The following is a 23,656-nucleotide window of genomic DNA, read 5'->3' as shown; positions in this document are numbered from 1 at the left end:
AATGAGATCATGATCTGAGCTGAAATCCAGAGTTGGATACTTAACCAACCGAGCCACCCAAGCGCCCCAAAATTTCATTCCTCTTGGTGGCTGAGTAATATCCCATTGTATGCGTGTGTGTGTGTGTGTGTGTGTGTACAGCACATCTTCCTTATCCATTCATCAGTGGACACCTAATTACTCTTTAAAAAACATATACATTCCCACTTGTCAAGTCGCATGCCTATTAATTCAGAATTTTTATTTTCAGAAAGCGCCCTACCTGGTACAGTAGGACCATGATTCAATTGTTCAAGAAACATTGAATTAGGAGACAAGAACATCTAGTTTCCTTTTAAATTCCTTCTCTCCACCGTGTGAATTTAACTGAACATACATGGCATAACATGATTTCAGAATGCTAGAAAGGAGCTGAATGTGAAATATGAATGTAATTTGCAATTATTCCTTCTTGATTGACTTTCTATTCACTTTACACTAAAATAGAACCACCTTTACACACACACACACACACACACACACACACACACACACACACAAGGAAGTATGTAATGGAGAATTAAAGTTGGTTAAAAAGCAAAGAGATGATTTTTGTTAGTTACTGATATATTGATGCTTCCTGTCTTCTGTTTTCCTAGAATTTAAAGAGAATTAGAAAGGCTGCCAAATGCTGTGGGAATTTAAATACCATTAAATTAAGCACAATAAAATGATAGGGAAACACAAAGTGATGGGCAGTGGAAGAGAAATAAGAAATGAAAATGCTCTCAATTATGTCAACAAACATATTAAATTTAACTGTGTGAATTAAAAAGAAATAAATCCAGCAAGTGGAAAGAGTACACTAAGCGGGATCAGGAGCCAACAGCTATTTTTGTGAAAATAAACTGAAATTCTAAAGAAATGTTACATTATCCTCATGAACCCAAATTAGTGCTTTATTTAAACCTAGTAGCTAAATTTTGGCAAACATAAGATAATGGAATTTTGGTGCTGGAAGAATCTCAGCTAGAATCTCCAGATTCTTTTCTTAAAAACGAGGAAACTAAAGCACAAGGAGGATTATTTGGTCAACATATTGAGTATGAACCAGGATAAGAATTTTATTCTTTCTAAACACTGGTCCTAGTTTCCTGTTACGGACGTACTGAATCACACATTTAGCAGTTACCACTTTCATTTGGATAATCATGTGGATGATCTTTGGAGTCTTTGTTTTAAAGGCACTAATTCATTCATGAGGACTCTGCTCTCAGACCTACTCACCTTGCCAAAGCAACACCCCCAAATATTATCACATTTGCAATAAAGTTTCAGCATATGAACTTTGGAGGGACACAGACATTTAGTAGATCTCAATATTCCCAAAAGTCAGCTACAGATTCAGTGGAGTCCCTACCAAAAACCCAACTGCATTTTTTGCAGAAATGGAAAAGCTGATCTTCAAATTCATACGGAATTTTAATTGGCTCGACATAAACAAAATTATATTGAAAAAGAAGAACAAAGCTGGGGGAGCCATATGTCTCGATTTCAAAATTTACTACAAAGATACAGCAATCAAAAGAATGCGGTATGGCATAATGGTAACTACGTAAACTAACGGAATGAAATCGAGCCTCCAGAAATAAGTCCATAGCTCTATCAACTACTGATTTGCAACAAAGGTGTGAGCACCATTCACTAGGAGACAAAAAGTCTCTTCAATAAATAGTGTGGGAGCAACTGATTCACGTGTCAAATTATGCAGTTGGATTCCTATCTTATACTATATATATAAATTAACTGAAAACACGTAAAACTATGAAAGTCTTTTTTTATTCTTCAATTTTTTATTTTATTGTTTTTTACTTTTAACCGTCTTAAAAATTTATAAATATAATTTATTGTCACTTTCTTACACCATACACAAAAATAAAAGTCTTAGAAGAAAACATAGGGGCTAAATCTTCATGCCTTGGATTTAGCAATGGATTCTAAGAAATGAAACTTTAAAAGCACAAACAGCAAAAGAAAACTAGATGCATTGGATTTTATCAAAATTAAAAACTTCGTACATCAGAAGACATTCCCAAGAAAGTGAAAAGACAACCTAAATGGTACAAAGTGTTGGGAAATCATATATCTGATAAGGGTTTAATATCCAGAATACATAGAGAACTCTTACAACTCAGCAACAGAAAGGGAAACAACCTTATGTTTAAAAAAGGGGACGGTGGGGGGGCAGAGGCAAAGAATTTGAACAGACATTTCTCCAAAAAGGATATAGAAGCACATAGAAAGACTTTTAACATCATTAATCATGAGGGAAATGCAAAGCAAAACCACCATAAGATACCACACTACACAGCCATTTGCATGAGTATAATTTTAAAAAGACAAAACCAAAACCAATGTTTCTGAGGTTATTGAGAGCTCGGAACTCTCATACACTGTGACAGGAATGTCATGGCTAAGCCACTGTGAGGAGCTGATTCCTCCAAGCATTAAATATGGAACTACCATAGGACCCTGAAATTCTACTCCCAGATACATACCTAAAATAATTGAAAACAGGTACTCAAATAAACGGATGTACATACATATTTATAATAACATTGTTCAAAAGAGCCAAATGATGAAAACAACCCAGGTGTCCATCAGCACATAAATGGATGAACAAATTGTTGTATTTCCATGGAATCAAATACTATGCGACCAAAAAGGAGAATGAAGAACCGATGTACACACGAACCTTGAAATCTTATGTATGTTAAAGAAGCCAGACACAAAATGTTACATGTTGTATGATCCCATGAAATATCTCGATGGGTAAATCCGTAGAAACAGAACGCAGACCTGCTGTTGCCAGAAGATTTGGGGAGCGGGGAATAGGAGTCACTGATGCTGACTGGGCTTCCCCTGAGGATGGTGAAAACGTTTTGGAATCAGTTACAGGTGGTGGGTGTACAATATTGTGAATGCATTAAATGCCACTAAGTTATTCACTTCAAAATGGCTAATTTTATGGAGGTGCCTGGGTGACTCAGTTAGTTAAGCGTCTGACCATTGATCTCAGCTCAGTTCTTGATCCCAGGGTCATGAGTTCAAAAACAAACAAACAAAAAAAAGAGAATATTATGTAATATAACTTGACTTGGAGAAAAACGAAAAGAAAAAAGAACAAAATAGTGAGTGTCTCAGGCCTACAGGTTTTTCCCCTCAACTTGTAGTTTTATTTATTTGTATTTTAGCTTTAGTTTTAAGGAAATACTATAACCATAGTGTTTTTTTCATTTTAAATAAGAAGCTAAATATTATTTCCTATCACTGCTTTAAATCAAGCTAATATAAATCAACTGATAACAGCTATGTGAAATGCCAATCATTTTGTAATAATATAGTGGATTATTAGTAGTATGCTAGGCATATCAACAGAAAATGATATAATTTCATATCTGAATGTCACAATTTATATTATAAAATTTCATGAAGTTCTAAATCTAGAATATATAAGTGACCTAAAGTGTCAAAATTTACATCTTGGTTTTAATTGGTTGTGGGGTAAAATATCATTGATCTGGTATACATGAAGCAAATTTTAACGGATATTATAAGCCTGCAACAATCTTATAGACCTCATTGCCCACTAACATAGAATAAAAAAGAGAGTATAAGAATTAAAGATAAATCAAAATATACAATTAAATTTAATGGAAATGGAACATATGTTTATTTATTTGGGTTGGGTTGGGATGGGTTGGGATTTACTATTCATAACTTTAATTTAACAATCTATGACAGCATTTGTTTTTTTTATAAGAAAAAGTGAAACTCCACCCAGTGATAATATAGTCCTAGAAATAATGCTTCACATGTACAAAATCTTATTTGTGTATCTTTTCTCCAGTGAATAATCACAAAACAACGAAAAATAAAACTTTTACTTTTGAGTTTATTTATAAAAATCAATTCATTGTCTGCATTTACATGTGCGTTTGAATGCATGAACGCATGTGAGTATTTCAGGGTGAGTGAGGGCAGTCATTATATTAGAGAAAATGCCACCCTCTTTTGTAGTATATTGATTTATTTTAATTCAGTGTCAACTTTCACTAGATACCTCTTTATGACATTAACAAATGGTACTTAAGCATCTGTCTCTGCTAACTTCAGAAATTCTTGGAGAAAAGAACATTGTTCTGGTCAACCCACACAATCTAATTCACTTTTGCTAAAATGTATACAAAATCACAGATGTGTTTCTAAGTTTTATGAAATCACTGAATTATCAATTCATGAAAGACACTCGTGTATAGCTCAGTGTTTTGCTACAACTAAGACATTCTTCAAAATGAATTATTTTCATTTTTATATACCAAAATATATTTCACTTACAAAAGGGTTAAAAATGTCCATATCTCTAAAGTCTCTACAGTAATATAAATTTTTACTAATCACTGTATTAAAAATTAAAATTTCTAGTGTACCACAGAAAGCAAAGCTATGTAAGAATGGTTAAAGAAAAACGTGAAATAACCCTGTCTAATAACATCAAATTATGTTATTTTATATTTAAAGGTATTATTTTACAACAGCATAAGAATAGATATATTTATTCTTAAATTATTCAGTAATTGTATGAGCAATGAAGGTTTTAAAAGAAAAATAATGAGTGAAGAAGTTAACAAAGCCATAGGTTTGCCTGATAAACCTCTGAGTGAAAATAAAACATTTCTGAGGATAAAGTTACTAAGCAAAATAAATATAATGTCATTCCTATTCAAGAAATGGACACTGTCAGTAATGTAAATTCATTAGGAATTGACTTTGATGGCCTTTCTACTCTTAGATTAATTCATCATTTTCCTGAGACACATCAATTACCACTCTGTCACATTAGCTTTCTGAAAATGACCCACTGTGTGACCTGAAGGAAGAGAGTCAGTTGCCAGAATGATTTAAGAAAACAAGCCTCCAAAAAGCTCCACAAAAGGCATGTTGACTAGTTCATGGGGCTTTACCCCATAGAATACTGACCACTTTTTCCAATAACTTTTCACTTCAAAACGTGTTATTTGGAATGGAGAATACAAACACTGCATATCTACAGAATCAAGGCTTTCCAAGTACAAAACTCCCTGTCACTGAATAAAGTTTAGGTAAAGCAAACGAGCATTGAAAGGTATCATTTTTAGAAAAATGTTTGGGAATTACAACTCTACTTTTCTCCATTACAGCAAAATCAGGACATATTTTGATAAATATTAGCCTATTTGTGTTTGCTCCCATTTTGGTTATTCTGTTATGTCCTCTCACTTTATAGTCAGCACAAATTCCACTTTTCCCTTCTTCTTCCCTCATTTGTCTTCTCTTGTCCTCTCTTCTCTCCTCTCCTCTCTGTCCTCCTAAAAGTTCCTGGAAACGAACAAAGGGAGGAAGAGAGGTGGAAGTAAAAGCTCAAAAAGAGATTAGATTTGGTGAAGTCCTTCAAGTTTTTTCTTTTTCTTTTCCCCAAGCCCTGAAGATGTTATTTTCTTAACCTCACGATTTATGGGTTGTCTTGAAACTTACTTCTCTCTGTGTCTCTCGTAGGTATGGTCCCATCTCTCATATATGATATTGATTAGTAATTTGCAATGTATTCATTAAAAGTTCAGGTGTGCTGCTGTTTTTGTTTTTTAATTGTAAAAAATTGATGCACACATAGCCTTAACATAGGACATGAAAACAACCACAATATGGACATTCATGTGATGAGATCATCTGTGTTGAGGAGAATCTTTGTCTTTAAATTAACAGTGCAATTTAAAATTACAAGATGTTTTCTTTAAAAATCTATTCCCTATAATACTGAAGCCAAAATATGCAAAAATGTAGGCAAAATATAGCACTCTATATATTTCAAATATATATGCAAAATTCTTCCTCTCTTGTATAATAAGGATTTATACAAAAAAAATCATCAAACAATGAGAATGTTACAGTTCAAGAAATTAACACAATTTATCGATATGAAGATTTCTATGAATACGTGGTAGTTTCGTGTCTGTCACAGACATTTGTTAAATGCAATAGATATAAATATAATGTAGTAAGAGAACTTACACCTCTTTTAGAGACTGATAACTGAGTGGTTACTGTTTTATCACTTACATGCCAACACTTATTTCCACTATCTCCCTCATATACAGTATTTATATCCATATAGATATATGTTACTTCTATACGATAATTATATACCTATATACACATGATACTCCTATATGGAACTTACATGCATAGTTTATATACATATAAATTAGGTTTTATTAAAATAATATTAAAATTACAATTTAGTTTCATGTTATAATAAAACCTGCACTATTCTCTGGACTTTGGCATGTTCTATATGCAGCTTTGATCCGTTTGGCATTTGGGGACACAATCTTGATCCCAGTGGGGATCTCTGTGGCACCAAGGATTTTGACCTGCAGCTGTTCTATGATAATTATTTTGGTTCATGTAGGGAGTCTGAATTCTTAATGAAGAGTAAGAATCACTAGCACCTCTTCCTGGTCGTCAAGATAATATATACTTGAGGAATAGTTTTCTGATGGATGAACACACCCACTGGGGTGGTTAGGCCTTCCAGAATCTTCTCAGTTTCCAAGTTGTGTTTAGTTCTAAGTGAAGAACCGCACTTGTCTCAAAGACCCCAGGGACGGACTCTGTGCCCTGTTGACAGGACATGCCGACTGGTATATACCAATCGTATATACCAATATATATACCAATGGTATATACCAAGGCCAGTTCCAAACAGCCCCCAATCAACTCTTGTATTTCCTAACTGACATACTTTATGCTATAACATTTTGAGGTAACCACATAGGAATCAAAATGAAATAGGATTAATTGCTTCGCCTGTATTCCCATTCTACTTTATTCTTAGCAATCAACATGATGTCCTATTGATAATGATTTATGTATTTATATAGACTTTAAGCCCATTCTGGGCAGGGATAATGATTCGTTCATCTTCACATCACCCACAGAGTATAATATAAACGCTTGTTAGTTCAGGTGAGTCAAACACACCCAGGTATTTTGATGATCAAACTTGTTTCATAATTGAAATAATTCTGTGTTTCCATAAGTAGAAACACATAAAAACATCTCTACAGATGTTATGTACATCGGAACCACTATTAAGGCTGGTTTCATACAACATTTTGCTGTAACAAAATGGATATTTGCACTTGCAAGTCACAAAACACTAATGCAATTTAATCTTGTATTTGCAATTCATCTCTAGAATCACAAGAAATAAGGAAAGGTGAAATGGAATTCAACTTTTCTGGCCATCTTTAGCTTTTAGAGCTCATATGAGTATGAACTACTTATATAACTAAAAGATATGAGCTTATCAAACTCACTTTTAATTCACTGGTAAAGAAACGGAATGAAAAGACAGAAGAGTGCATTAAGATACTATATGTACTAGGGGCACCTGGGTGGCTCAGTCCATTAAGCGTCTGACTTTGGCTCAGGTCATGATCTCGCGGTTTGTGAGTTTGAGCCCTGGGTTGGGCTCTGTGCTAACAGCTCAGAGCCTGGAGTCTGCTTCGGATTCTGTGTCTCCCTTTCTCTCTGCCCCTCCCCTGCTCATGCTCTGTCTCTCTCTGTCTCAAAAATAAATAAAACATTAACAATTTTTTTAAATAAAAAAAGATACTATATGTACTTTAATGGAAGAAATAGAAACAAGATGTAAATGTTTTGTAGCATGTTGACACTAAAACACACAAATTGTTGGGGTGCCTGGGTGGCGCAGTTGGTTGAGCGTCCGACTTCAGCCAGGTCACGATCTCGCGGTCCGTGAGTTCGAGCCCCGCGTCAGGCTCTGGGCTGATGGCTCAGAGCCTGGAGCCTGTTTCCGATTCTGTGTCTCCCTCTCTCTCTGCCCCTCCCCCGTTCATGCTCTGTCTTGCTCTGTCCCAAAAATAAATAAACGTTGAAAAAAATTTTTTTTAAAAAAACACACAAATTGCAACTGCTATTAAGAGATTATTTTTAAAATCTAAAAACAATTTATTTTAAAGCAATCCCATCTATAGCAGTAATTATGTCTACTGACTTTAGGACAAAATAATTCCAAGACAACCTAAATTTCTCAAAGCCAGATTTTGAATTTAAATCTAGTTTTAACATTTATGTTATAGGCTACAAAAGCTATTTGAAACATGATGCATTGTATTGACTCAAAAACAATTTTTCTGAGACTAAAAAAGAACCAGAGAAGAGTAAACGGAATTGAAACTAAATTGAAACGTTTATGCAGATCCTTACTAAAGTTACTGACAAATGCCTATTACACAGTTGTTCAAACTAACGGAGAAATAGACTTACTTAAAAATAAGATCAATTGCTTGAAAAACACTGGGGCAAAACTGTAAAAGGAAATGAAAAATACAAAGGTTCATCCTTTCATTTTCTCTTCCTTTTAGAAAGCTTGAAAGTGTTGGATTTGTCATAGTGTAACATTTTCTTTTTTTAATATTTATTTTTTATTTTTTTTAATGTTTATTCATTTTCTTGAGAGACAGAGAGAGAGAGCAAGAGTGGAGGAGGGACAGCGAGAGAGGGAGACACAGAATCCGAAGCAAGCTGCAGGCTCTGAACCGACAGCACAGAGCCTGATGCGGGGCTCGAACTCACAAACCGTGAGATCATGACCTGAGCCGAAGTCAGACGCTTAACCGACTGAGCCACCCAGGCACCCTAATAGCGTAACATTTTCATACAAAATCTGTTACACTGTTTCCATATGCATGAACAACATTATTCTACTTGCAATGAGAAAAAGAGCAAGCATTAGATGTTAAATAGTACAAAGGAAATATTCAGACTTGGAGGTGGGCAAAAGTTAAGGCAGCGTGAGGGAGGCAACTTACAGTGAGTGAGAACATTTGCTTCCAAGAAACCCCGATACCTTGATTTTTTCCTGCAGTTCAATTTGTGAGGTCTTGAAGTCAGCACCTGGAGAGTTTGCACTTAATACATTTCTCCTCTCCAGAAGCTCTTCCATTTCTTCCACTTGGGCCTTTAGCCTTCTATTTTCTCTTTCCAGTCCTTGTTTTTCTGTTTCAAGTGTTTCCCTCTTGTCCCGCTCCAAGATATTTTCAGCTTGCAATCTCTCTAGCTAAATACAGAAAACACAAAGAAGCAACATGTAGCATTTGTAATTATCAAAAGGCAAGGCACCCAGCAAACAAGCTCCCACTAAGGTTCACAGACACATAGATTTATATAATTTTTAAAAAGAACACTGTATTTGTCTGAAAAGTTGTGAACAACACGAAGATCCTAAGACCAGGCCATGCCCTAGATAAATGCAGTCTTCCTCTTGGTTCATGAGACTATTTCTATAATTGTACAGACCGTATTTGTCAAATAAATATGTCAAATAAAAAAATGATAATATTCTGGCGATCATCTCCACTTAAATGATGAATATTATCCATTGGGAAGGCACGAAATAATTTCTTGGGTAATTTTGGTTGCATGGATATAGTTCATGTATTCATTCACTTATTATTTATTTAGTCTACCTTTATTTATTTATTTACCATACCTTTCAAGTTCCACATATTATACTAGTCACTGAGGACAAAGACAAGCGAGTGAAACAAAATAGTATAATCCATAATTAAAGTACTATAAAATATAGTCAAGCACACATGAGTGAGTGGCTAACTGGATTTCCAGAGAATTGGAGGTTGACAACCATGGCCAGGGGGCCACATCTGACCCATCTCTTTTAGTATACCCCATGATAATAGTAGTTTTTCATTTTTTTATAGTTGAAAACAATTAAAAAAGAATACTACTTCAGGCACACTGACATTATACAGAATTCAAATTTCAGTGTCAAAAAAATAAAGTTGTATTGGAATGCAGTCATGTTCATTCATTGACACATTGCTTATGATTATTGTCACACTAACAATGGCAGAGTTGAACTGTTGAGACAGAGGCTGTATGACCAGCAAAGCCTAGATTATTTACTATCTGGTCCCTTAGGGACAAAGTCTGCTCACTTCCAATTCTGTCCGATGATTCTCAACCATGGCTGCACATGAGATTGCCTTAGGGAGATGTTGGTAATTACTGGTGAACAAGAACCCACCTCTAGGAGCTTTGATTTATTGAACTTAGGGTAATTTTAATGTCTCTCTTCCTTGGTCAGTTTTGTTGTTTTAATATTTTTCTATTTAGATTTTAAAGAGGCAATATCAAATGTGTTTATTTTATTCAGTTTCATTATGTTTAAATATTTGCTCATTATTATAATGACATTAAATTATAATTGCCTGCTATGATTATTTTTTTTTCTTGTTCTGGATGTTGTAAGTAGAAATGATTAGTAGCTTTTTTAGTTCTAAATTCTAATCCTGAGCTCTGAATTCTAATTTTGACTTCACCATGTATTCTGTGGGTAAATTCGGTCAGGCAACTTAATCTCCCCATGTGGACAATTTATTCTCTAATGTAACAGGGTCTGTGAGAAGTAAAATTAATTAAATTGACAGGAAAACACTTTGCATAGCAATGTTCTACTTAGAGAAAAAACACTGTGGCCATATATATTTGGGGGAAATAATTATATACGTATTTCTCATAATTTGAGCATATGTATATCCAAACGTCAAAGTAATTTTATGGCATACATCTGTATGGTGAAGCCACACTTCACAGTAGAAAAACAAGTAGAACCTAGTCCTGATTCTGTCACTTATCATTTTTTGGCTGATTCTGAATAAAACGTTTCCTCTTTTTGTTCCTTTTTTAAAAATAAAATTCAGATGAGAACACCAGACCCACCAAATCCGTGGAATTATAAGGGCTGAATGAAATCAGTTATTTGAAATGCCTTGTAAACTATGTAACATGATTAAAATGTGAGACATTTTTAAACTGTTAAGGATAGAAATTGGAAATTATTCATTTTTACATAGTTTTAAACGGCTTGATTGCAAAGTACTGATTAGTATTATAATATTATAAAGTATTTTTCATGACATTTTAAATTCTAAAAGAGAGATCAACTTAAGGAAAATGTTAGACTTCAAAAATATCTTTGGAAATGAATTTGCATTAAAACATTTCTAAAACAACCTTTTTCATATACACATAATTATACCATTATTATAGAAAACAGTCTGTTCCCAAATCAAAGAGATGTTCTGGCTTCTAAAAAACAGGAAACAAAAATTACATTCTTGAGACTGGACCTTGTGTATCAACTAAATATCATAAACTAAGGGACCAAATTTTAGACGATGTGGTTAAACATGTGGAGTATCTATTGGGGGATTTAAGGTGAAAACAGTATTTCAAAATGCAATTACCAACATGACATTTCTTTAATTATTAAGGTTCATGCTTAAACTTTTTGACTATCATCATGTCACTTATGAGAATTAAAATAATAAAGCTGTAAGAAAAAATCATTAACTTAGTGATGAAAATTAATTTTAGGGGCGCCTGAATGGCTCAGTTGGTTAAGCATCCAACTTCAGCTCAGGTCACGATCTCATGGTTTGTGGGTTCAAGCCTCCATGCTTACAGTGTAGAGCTTGGGATCCATACCTGAGATTCTCTCTCTCCCTCTCTCTCCGCCCCTCCCTGACTCATGCTTTCTCTCTCTCTCAAAGTAAATCAATAAAATTAAAAAAAAAAATTTTAAAAGAAAAATTAATTTGGGGAAAAATATATATTTTGGCCAAGGGGATATATAATATGATGGTATGTCAGGGCATTATGAAACTGTAGGCATTTAAAAGAAATTGATGAAGTCCATTTTATTACTAATAACAGGTAACAGATAGAACTAAGGTTTTAAAAAAGTAATAGATTGTTTGATTGAATAAACTCTAAATCTTTAAAAAAAATAAAGGAATGATTTTACCAGTCATAACAACAAATCTTAAATAATCACGTCTGATTATTTGTTGTTTGCAGCCTATTAACACAGTGTGATTATATGATAAATTTATGTATACAAGACACAGCAAAAAAGTAAAGGTTATGTGGAAATTGGAACATCACAAATATTATAAGCAGTTTAAAATTTGTTTTAAACATTTATTTATTTTTGAGAGAGACAGAGTGTGAGCGGGAGAGGGGCAGAGAGAGAGGGAGACACAGAATCGGAAGCAGGCTCTGAGCTGTCAACACAGAGCCCGATGCAGGGCTCAAACTCGCAGACTTCAAGATCATGACCTGAGCCAAAGTCGGATGCTTAAGCGACCGAGCCACCCAGGTGCCTGATATTATAAGCAGTTTTATTTCTGTTTTCATTTCACAAAATTTTTTCTTATCAAATTATTCTTTTCCAAGAATCATATGAAAATCTACCACATTAAAAGCCATTCAACTAAATGCAAGTTAAAAAGACAAAATAAACATCAGGTACTATTTTAAGCCCTCAGATTTATGGTAAGCAATTCCAAGAATCACCAAATTGAATGCAATTCCATTGATTTGCTTCTACTGATCAAGAGAACATCTTAAAATATTTGAATTCTAACTCTAAAATTCTATGAATTATAACTAATCATGGGTACTATTGTTAAATTTCAGGTAATATGAAAAATTACTGAAAAAATGTTTTCTAAAATTTTTAAGGTAAAAATATATTCTCTTCAGAGTAATCAATAAAATATTTGTTGCTTTAATGATTTCCAATGTTATACATATTAAGCACCAAGAAAAATATATAAATACCCAACTGTTCAGGTGTTCAACAATTATTGAGTGTCTATTATGTAAGAGGCAATGGATATTCTATTTCCAAAATACAAATAAACACATAGGTATAAATTGGGTAGAGATTCACGGAGGAGGAAACAACCTGTGTTCTGAGAAAGGCCTGTGATAAATTAGGCAATCAGAGGTTATTTGAATGAATAGAATATAAGCTGAAATCTGGAGTTTAAGAAAGCAAAGAGTCAGAATCAAGGCAAGAGTGTTCCAATAGAGGAAGCAGGAAATAGGTTTGAGCATTATAAGAGGCAAGTGTTCAATCACGGTGTGGGGTAGAGTAGGATATAAAAGGAATTTGGACAAGCAGGCAGTGGTTCTTGAAAGCAAGTGTGAACACAACAATCATTTGAGTTGCTTGTGGAAAACGTAATATTATGATTATCCTTAAAGATAGAATACGGGGTCATTTATAAACATTTACACCTACTCACTCGATATTCACCAATTATTAGTGCTTGACAATTTTGAGAAGACATCAAAGATCCCAACCAATGCAATAACTAGAATGTAGGTTTATGAAACCAGAGCTGTGCCATTTTGTTCATGAGCCTGGGACCCGACACAAGCTACGTAAGTGATCTATGAGGAGAAAGTACACAATGGTAGTCTCTAGGAAACAGCATTCCTATATTTCAATCACAACAATTACACACAAAACAAAATTAAGAAAGCATCCTAGAAGAACCAGTCATTTAGCCGACAGTACGTAACACCAGGAGGATTTCTCAGCTTTACTCTTAAGTCATTTCTCAGCATAGTTCCACTGCATTTTGTGACAGGTGAACGCAGTGACATAAAGACAAGACTTACGGCAAAATGACCTAGAGTTGGGTCCCAATTCTCTTAATCTTGAAAGCCTCCATTTTTCATTTATAAAATGTAGAAAATACTTCCTAGAGCCTAGTCTTATGAGGCAGAAATTCTATTATTTAGGGGAAATATTTATTCCAAACTCAAATATTCCATGTGATAAATTTGTTTTCTAAAGAATAAAACATAGCAATGGCCAAATCAAATAAGGACGGATGAAAATAGTCTGTTTCTTTTTCCTATTTTATCAAGATGATGATCATTTTGTAAATGGACCTTGTCAACTGAGGAAAGCCCCAACAGAGAGCACTGTGTGACGTTCTGTAGGCCAGTGAGGAGTCACCTGCAACCGACGTGGATATGCCAATACTATATTTGCAGATATTCAGAATTTTCATTTCAGCCAAGTCAGCCATAAAATCGGACTACAAACTATGATTTTTGGAAGTTAAAGGTAAAAGGCAGGAAGCTTGCTATTTCCCAGCAGTAAGATGATTACTCTTTTACTGAGGGTAATATATATTCTTGGTAAAGAACCATATAGGCTCTTATCCTTACAATAATCCTGTAAGTTTGTACTTGCTACCATGAGGAAACTGGGGTCCTTAGAGTAGAAGTAATTCTCAAGGTAGGCAGAGAGCCAGGTCTATGGTTCACCCAGAGGTCCTCTCTGATTCCAGTCCTGACCTCATTCTACCTATACCACGCTAACAGCTGCTAATGTATGAATGTATCTGCAAGCAGTAACAACCAACACGTTTGAATCCATTGTACTACTTTACAGCAAAAGAATGTTTTCTTTTGATGTAGTTTGGGGTTTTGATCCTTGCTTCAACTTTATCAGCAAATTAATTCAGAGGGAAAGCAATTCTGTGCAAAGACTGGCAACTCAAAGCTAATGCACTGTGCATATTACTGATGTCAGCCTGCCCTGAGTCTTTTAACATTCTTCCTCTAACCAAGACTTAGAATCAAAAAAAGAAAAGAAAAGAAAAGAATTGCGTAAACTCTCTGCTAAATAAAAATCTACTTCCCACTTGTCCACAGTTAAATACAGCTCAGTTGACAGCTCACACCCTCTTCTACCAAAAGTCAAGAGAATAATAAATGATTTTAGTAACGGGTAATGTCACATGTATTTTACTTACTTTAATTTCATTTTAAATCTTAGGAAAATTTCTAAAAGCAAGGAGCCCCAGAAGTCATTTGAAATAAAATGTGTGCCAAAGTTACATAGAAGAGGGATCCTCATGCAAAAGAATTAATCTAGATACAGACACTATACCCTTAACAAAAATTAACTCAAAATGTATTATAATGAGAGTTTAAAACACAAAACTGTAACAATTCATAGAAGATATGTAGCACAGGAGAAAATTTAGATGACTATGGATTTGGAGATGGCTTTTTAGATACATAGCCGTAGGTACGATCCATGAAAGAAATAATTTGATAAACTAGATCATTAAAATTAAAAATGGCTGCTCTGTGAAAAACAATGTCAAGAGAAGGGGAAGACAAACCATAGGTTGAAAGAAAATATTTGCAAAAGGCATATATGATAAAGGACTGTCATCCTAAATGCACAAAGAATTCTTTAAATTCAACAGTAGAAAACAAACCACCCAATTGAAAATAGGCTGATGATGTATAAATAATAGACATCTTACCAAGAAGATATACAGATGTCAAATGAACATATGAAAAGATGCTCCACATCATACATCATCAGGAAAATGCAAATTAAAACAATGGGATACCAATACACAACTATTAGAATGATGCAAATCCAGAACACTGACAACACCAAATGCTGGCAAGAACGTGGAGCCACAGCAACTTTTCATACTTTGCTCGTGGGAAAGCAAAAGAATATGGCCACTTGGAAAGGAAGTTTGGAGGTTTCTTACAAAACTAAACATTCTTATCATATTATCCAGTGATCATGATCCTTGGTATTTACCCAAAGGAGCTGAAAACTTATGTCCACACAAAAATACACACACACACACACACACACACACACACACACACACACACACACACACACACAAATCGACACAAGGATGTTTATAGCAGCTCATCACTGCCAAAACTTGAAGCAACCAAGATGCCCTTCAGGAGGCACAAATGGATACACTGAGATATGTCCAGACAGTGGAATATTATGAAGCCGAAAAAAGAAGTGAGCTATCAAACCATGAAAAGACATGAAGGAATCTTAAATGCATATTACTACAAAGCCAATCTGAAAAGACTTCATACTGTATGATTGCAACTATATGGCATTCTGGAAAAGGCAACATTATGAGAGACACGGAAATATATTAGTGCTTTTCAGAAGTTGCAGGGGATTAAAGGAGAGGCTGAAGATAGAGGAGAATAAGTAGGTGAAGCTCAGGAATTTTAGGGCAGTGAAAGTACTGTGCATGATACCACAATGATGGATACGTTATGTTTGTCCAGATCTATATAATGTCCAACACCAATACTGAACCTTAATGTAAACTGTGGACTTTGGGTGATAATGATGTGTCAGGGTAGGTTCATCAGTTGTTACAACGGGCCACTCTGGGAGGGATCTGATAGTGGGGAAGGCTATGCATGTGCAGGAGTGGGATGCATAAATCTCTACACTTTCCCCTTTCCCCTTGATTTTGTGGTGAATCTAAAACTTCTTTTAAAAAAATGAAATAAAAAGCTTTTTTAAAAAAAGAGATATTTTTGTATTTTGAATATTTACTCTTTACCAGATATATGTTCTGCAAATATGTCTCACTAATCTTTGGCTTGTGTTTTAATTATCTTACTAGTGTCTTTCATAGCAAAAGTTATAAATTTGGATAAAGTACAAACGAACATTTTTTTCAAAAAAAAAAAAAAGAGGAAAGCCAGAGAAAAGGGAGCCCTCGTGCACTGTTTGTGGGAACACAAACTGGTGTAGACATTGTGGGAAACAGTAAAGAGACTCCTCAAAAAATTAAAAACAGGGTTACCATGTGATCCAGTCATGGGTACCACTACTGGGTATTTACCCAAAGGAAATAAAAATACTAACTTGAAAAGATATATGCATCTCTATGTTTACTGGGGCATTATTTACAAGACCTAAGACGTAAAAGCAGCCCAACTGTCCAGCAACTAATAAAGAAGATGTGGTGTTTATATATATGTGTATGTATATGTATATGTACATGTATATGTATATGTACATACATACATTTATATATATACATATATATACATGAATACATACATATATATATATATATATGAATATTACTCAGCAATAAAAATGACTGAGATGTTGATATTTGCAACAACATGGATGGACCTAGAGGGTATTATGCTAAGTAAAATAAAGACAAAGAAAGACAAATATCATACGATTTCACTCATATGTGGAACTTATGAACCAAAACAAATGAAATAACAAAGAAAAAAGAGACAAAAAATTACAGGCTCTTAAATATAGAGGACAAATTGGCGGTTGCCAGAGGGGAGGTGGGTTGGGGGATGGGTGAAACAGATTAAGGGGATAAAAGAACATTTATCATGATGAGCACTGAGTAATTTATAGAATTGTCAAATCATATTCTATACCTGATACTAGGTAGACAATATATGTTAATTATACTTCAATAAAATGGAGGCCAAAATACATACTTTTGATTGAACATGAATCAAAAGCAATGCAAGAAAATTACAAAAAAAAACAGTGTTTCTATGTATAAATAAGTCTATACATATTAGAATGACAAGAGAAATACATTTATAAAGACTTGCTTATACCCTGGCAGAGAAAACTTACGGATTTCACAAAGAAAAACTCAAAATGGGTATTTTGGACCCCTGGTTTTACAACAATGGTGTGGCAGTCGAAAAAATTCTTACCGGTGTTACAAAATTTCATACACAAAAATTTTCTCCATTTCAATGTGCAATCATCGAACAATGATATAGGTGATATAATAATCATCTATTCATATCCTAGTAATTGTCAGGATTTTAAAATGTGAATAAACACGCTGTTATTATGTCAAGCATAGAAAACTGTTTATGAACATGTCCTACAACAACCAGAGAAAAGCGATAACCTAAACACAAAACAGTGTAAAGATGCTTTTGTGCACCTCTCCTGCCAAGCTCTGATATGCTGCAGTGGATTTCTCATAAACTTGATCAGGCATGAATTTCACAGAAGCAGTGCTTCCAGAACTTGAGAAGTGAAACACAACAGAGTTTTAAAGATACGGGTTTTGTTCCAATGAGAACAGGACCAGAGGTTTAGGTAAGGTAGGTCTAATGGACCTTAATTTTGCCATGGGCTAACTACACCCTCCAGTAGTACTGAGTACTAAGGAAAGCTATGGTAACACAGTTCTTAGCAAGATCTGTGGTAGGAAAATAAGTACATTATAAGAAAGATGAAATTAAGCAAGCTATGAAAGGTAGACCTTCCTTATTTCCAAAATCTCTCCTAAAACTAAATTTAAAAGTAGACAAACTCTCTTGGCCCCAGAGTTAACAAACAGGTTGTCTCGGAGATTTTGATAGCTCGCAGTATCATTTGACCTAGAAGGTATATTGACTAACTGCACGTACTCTGATGGTTCAGATAAAATAGAAAGATAACTTTAATTATTAACACTGAGCTGTAAAGGAGAAAAAAAGTGCATATATAATTTACAGAAGAAAATAGTAGAAAAGGACAATGAATTAAAAATGAAATGGTGGCAAGGACTTACGAGCTTCCCCTACATCACTACTTTACATCAAGAATGACTTAGTAGAACACATTTATGTTTCAGATATGCTGCTTTTTAGTATCTGATTTGGGGGGAAATTGCACAAAAGAGATACATTGATGAATTCTTTTTTTTAAAAGATACGTTGATGAATTCTTTAAAAAATACATAAGAATAAAACATAGTTTGTCTTAAGCCAGAATTACACAATCTTTATTTTTTTACATTAAAATGAGATCATTCATTCAAAAGATTAATATTATAATGAGGCGAGTTAATTCCTTCCATTCATCTTTAGTCTAAAGTCAGCACTTTTTACCAGCTCCCTATTCACAACTGGTTTGCAATGACAAATCTGTTGATAGATCAACTGTCCATACGTGTGTGGCTCGGATTCTCGTCTCTTATTCTATTTCTTTGGTCTACCAATCATTGCACAAATACTACTCTATTTATTATATGTATTATATACACAATATACATATAAATATAAATTTTGCTGGTGTATACATATTTAATTGATCTTATACCCAGCAGTATCCCTAAACTCCTGTGAATTATATTTTGTAGGTTACTTTCTATTTTCCAAATAGATAATTATGTCATCTGTAATAATTACAATTTTGTATCTTGCCAATTCTTATTATTTTATTTATTTTTCTTTTTTTGTTGAACTGTCTGGCATCTGAAGGAAAATCTTGAATCAAGAAAGGGATAGCATGCTCTGATACTCCATCTTTAAATAAAGAATTTGCTCTAAAATTTTGCTACTCTATCAAGTTTTAAAAGTCCTCTTGATTCCTAGTGTGCTAAAATATTTTTCTGTACAATAATGAAATAAGTTGTAGCAACTGTTTTTATTTTTTTATGTAATCTTTGAGATAACCATATAATTTTTTTCTTTTACTCTGTTTAATGTGCTGATTTATGTGACAAATTACCCAATGTTACAATATATCTTCCATTTCTGTGACAAATCAACCGTTTTTATTTACTATGAGATTAAGACTCCTTCTACTTGGTTAATATTATTGCCTCTACATATACATGTGAGAATGATTGTACTTTTCCTGTCTTATACTTGCCTAGGTGGAACATTAGGATTAAATACAGTAGAAAAAGTTGGAAATTTTTTCCTCTTTTTCTCTTCTAGAATATGTTCTATAAAATTGGAATAATTGGGATGCCTGGGTGGTTCACTCAGTTAAGTGTCTGACTTTGGCTCAGGTCATGATCTTGCGGTTCATGAGTTTGAGCCCCGCATCAGGCTCTGTGCTGACAGCTCAGAGCCTGAAGCCTTCTTTGGATTCTGGGTGTCTCTCTCTCTCTCTCTCTCTCTCTCTCTGCCCTTCTGCCACTCATACTCTGTCTTTCTCTCTCAAAAATAAATAAAAACATTAAAAACATTTAAAAAAATTGGAATTATTTACTTTGAATGGTACAATGTAACCATAAAGCATTCTGATACTGGAGTTTCATTGTAGGAAGAGTTTTAATTTATTAATTTTAATTTACTTTATATAATGTTATAAATAAATTCAGGCTTTCTATTTATATAAGAGTCATAGTGGGTAAGCTATATTTTTCCAATCAATAATTTATTTCATGTAAGATTTTATTTTTATTAGCACTGTCCCTTCATAGTGTTTCCTTATCTTTGTAAATCTCTGCTCTAAGGCTGTGTCCCTTTTTAATTACTAGCTTTTTCTAATTATAGATCTTGATTAATTTTACTTGAATTTCATTTCAGTTTATTTCTTTTTTCTTTTTTTTTTAATGAAGAACCAACTTCTGGTTTTGTTGACTGTAATACACTTTTTAAATATATTATTAATTCCTAATATTGTCTTTTCCTTTCTTTCTACAGCCATTTCTATTTTTTTCTATTAGAATATTAGCTCCTGAATTTTTTGTCGTTGTTATTTTGTTATTCCAGGTACTCCAAGAAGCAGCTATACAATGGGATTAAAAATGGAATGACTTTATTAGGAGGAATGCATCGGAGAGAAAATGAGAAGGGAGTCAGGAGAGGCAGGGGGCAGCTAGATTGCAATCAGGGCTGACTTTGAGTCAGGGGGAGAGAGGGAAGAAAAGACAGTTGGGTGGAATCATCTTAGATGTCATTGCAGTCCAAAGAGAGTTAGGTGAGGTCACAGAGGAGCTGTTAGCGAGAAGGTCACATCTCCCAGAAACAAGGAGGCTGCCCTCTGTTGGGAGTAGCCTGTGGGAAGCATGATCTTATTGCCTGGATTTCAGAGTACAGCAGTTAGAATTCTGGGTTAATTACACTCCCTGTAATTGAGATCTGAGAGTCACCATCCCATGGTGCACATAACCGTTTCCTAATATAGTCACTAATGTTATAAATATCCCTGAATTTTGCAGAATCCCTCAAGAATTCAGTGTTTTATCTTTCAATCTTATATCCCATTAAATTTATTTCTTTGACCTATAAGTTATTTAGATGTCTGTTTTCCCATACCCAAATAAACAAGTTTATTGAAGTTATTTTCTATAATCAATGCCATAACAAATGACCATTCATGGTCAAAAAATAGTATCTTTTGGGAATTACACAGCTTAGAACATGACCACAGACTAAGTCCCCATCTTTCCACACAGCCTCCAAAAGTCAACAAGAAGAAATAAAATCACTCATTCTGCAAATATAATTGAGACTTATTATATTGTTTTTTTTAATTTTTTAATGTTTATTTTTGAGAGAGAGAGAGAGACAGAGACAGAGACAGAACACGAGTGGTGGAGGGGGAAGAGAGAGAGAGAGGGCGACACAGAATCCGAAGTGGGATCCAGGCTCTGAGCTGTCAGCACAGAGCCCAACGCAGGGCTCGAACTCACAAACTGCGAGACCATGACCTGAGCTGAAGTTGGACACTTAACCTACTGAGCTACCCAGGTGCCCCAGAGACTTACTTTATTGTTTTAAAGTTTGTTTATTTCGAGAGAGAGAGCGTGCATGAGCAGGAGAGGGGCAGAGAGAGAGGGAGAGATAGAGGGAGAGAGAGAGAGAATCGCAAGCTGGCAGAACAGAGATGCAAATTGGTGCAGCCACTCTGGAAAACAGTCTGGAGGTTCCTCAAAAAATTAAAAATAGACCTACCCTATGACCCAGCAATAGCACTTCTAGGAATTTACGCAAGGGATACAGGAGTACTGATGCATAGGGGCACTTGTACCCCAATGTTTATAGCAGCACTCTCAACAATAGCCAAATTACGGAAAGAGCCTAAATGTCCATCAACTGATGAATGGATAAAGAAATTGTGGTTTATATACACAATGGAGTACTACGTGGCAATGAGAAAGAATGAAATATGGCCCTTTGTAGCAACGTGGATGGAACTGGAGAGTGTTATGCTAAGTGAAATAAGCCATACAGAGGAAGACAGATACCATATGTTTTCACTGTTATGTGGATCCTGAGAAACTTAACAGAAACCCATGGGGGAGGGGAAGGAAAAAAAAAAAAACAAGTTAGAGTGGGAGAGAGCCAAAGCATAAGAGACTCTTAAAAACTGAGAACAAACTGAGGGTTGATGGGAGGTGGGAGGGAGGGGAGGGTGGGTGATGGGTATTGAGGAGGGCACCTTTTGGGATGAGCACTGGGTGTTGTATGGAAACCAATCTGACAATAAATTTCAAATATTGAAAAAAATAAAAAAATAAAAATAAAAAAATAAATAAATACAATTTTTTTAAAGCCTTAAAAAAAAAAAAAAGAACAGAGCTCAATGAGGGGCTCAATTTCATGAGATCATGACCTGAGCTGAAATCGAGAGTTGGATGCTTAACTGACTGAGCCACCCAGGCGCCCTGAGACTTAGTTTTTTAGAAACCCCGATTCACATGTAAGAGTTACAATATATATCCAGGAGCTGCAGAGTCCTCTCCAGAGACCATGCAGGAGCAAAATCAGATGGAATTGGGCATTAGATGGAACCCCAGCTAGGGTGGACCGCTGCAGGGGAAGTCACATCACCCTCCACCAGGAAACACTGAGAGTAAACCTCAAACCGAGAGGACCAGAAAATCCTCTACTAGAAGGAATGTAAGAAAGGAGCTTAGAAAGTACAAAGGATAATAGCTGTCAGTCTTGAGGTGGTACCAGTTATGGGGGAGATATATCCTAGAAGGCAAGAGTGTCATTTGGGTATTTCCAGGTAAAGAAAAATTGGAAAGTAAGAAGTTGCTCTTAAGGGTCCTATCAAAGAATAAGAATACAGATTAATCTGCATCCCCCTACCCAAAAGCTTAAACAAAAAACCCAGTCCGTTGTGTGTCAACAAAGGGGAGCACTCTAGAACTAGGAAATTAAGTACACAACCCACCCTCTTCATTATTCCACCTTCTCCCACAGAAATACTTGTCATTGTCGCTTGTCTAGGAAAACCCTACCCCCTTCATCACAACAAACAAAAAGAAATTCAATATCCACACAAAACTACTAAAAGTAGAAAATAAAATAAAGATCAACACTTTTCAACTGCTAAAAAGCAAATAATCCAATTAAAAAATGGGTAGAAGGGCATAAACAGACCTTTCTCCAAAGAAGACAGGCAGACGGCCAACCGACACATGACAAGACGCTCAATATCACTCATCATCAGGGAAATGCAAATCAAAACCACAGTGAGGCATCACTTCACACCTGTCAGAATGGCTAACATTAACAACACAAGAAGTAACAAGTGTTGGTGAGGATGCGGAGAAAAGGGAAGCTGGTGCATTGTTGGTGGGAGTGCAAACTGGTGCAGCCATTCCAGAGAAAAACGTGGAGTTTCCTCAAAAAGTTAAAAATAGAATTACTATTATTATGGCCCAGTAATTCCACTCCTGAGTTACTGACCCAAAGAATATGAAAACAGTAATTCAAAAGGATATATGCACTACTGTGGTTTTTGCAGCATTGTTTATAATAGCCAAATTATGGAAGCAGCCCAAGTGTCCATCAATAGATGAATGGATAAAGAAGGGAAGTATATACACACACAATGGAATGTTAGTCATAAAAAAGAGCCGGATGTTGCTATTTGCAACAACATAGATAGGAAAAAATACTTTCACCTGCTGAAAATACTCCTCATGAAACTATCATAGGACAAAGGAAAACTATAATACCACACTCCAACATAAATTCTATGAAAGCAAAAAGAGAAAAAAATATAAACCATAATATTGGATACAAGTGAACTAACAGAGTGTATTTCATATTGATTACATAACCCGGAATATAGTTTTTCAAGTGATTTTTAACACAAAACTCTCATTTAATATCCAATGGGATATAT

The 23,656-nt window shown here is 34.8% G+C and overlaps 1 protein-coding gene across 14 annotated transcripts in view; it reads right to left on the bottom strand.

Annotated features, from left to right (window-relative positions):
• CCDC102B (coiled-coil domain containing 102B) overlaps positions 1 to 23,656 on the bottom strand; it is a 201,760-nt gene that overhangs the window by 3,042 nt on the left and 175,062 nt on the right. For 11 of the 14 annotated variants that reach the window (XM_045041146.1, XM_045041147.1, XM_045041143.1 and 8 more), the window contains 2 exons: positions 8,954 to 9,163; positions 3,915 to 5,397 (listed from right to left, as the gene is read on the bottom strand). In XM_045041146.1, the coding sequence (XP_044897081.1) occupies positions 5,095 to 5,397; positions 8,954 to 9,163 (513 nt within the window). In that variant the 3' untranslated portion in view covers positions 3,915 to 5,094. Of the gene's footprint in view, positions 1 to 2,168; positions 2,902 to 3,914; positions 5,398 to 8,915; positions 9,164 to 23,656 lie in introns of those variants that run through there. The other 3 variants (XM_045041151.1, XM_045041150.1, XM_023242090.2) reach the window with 3 other exon arrangements.

The sequence above is a fragment of the Felis catus genome, chromosome D3 (genome assembly GCF_018350175.1).
Source record: "Felis catus isolate Fca126 chromosome D3, F.catus_Fca126_mat1.0, whole genome shotgun sequence".
NCBI lineage: Eukaryota > Metazoa > Chordata > Mammalia > Carnivora > Felidae > Felis > Felis catus.
Note: the sequence above shows the minus strand (reverse complement) of the source record. Positions and strands in the feature narration are given on the sequence as shown.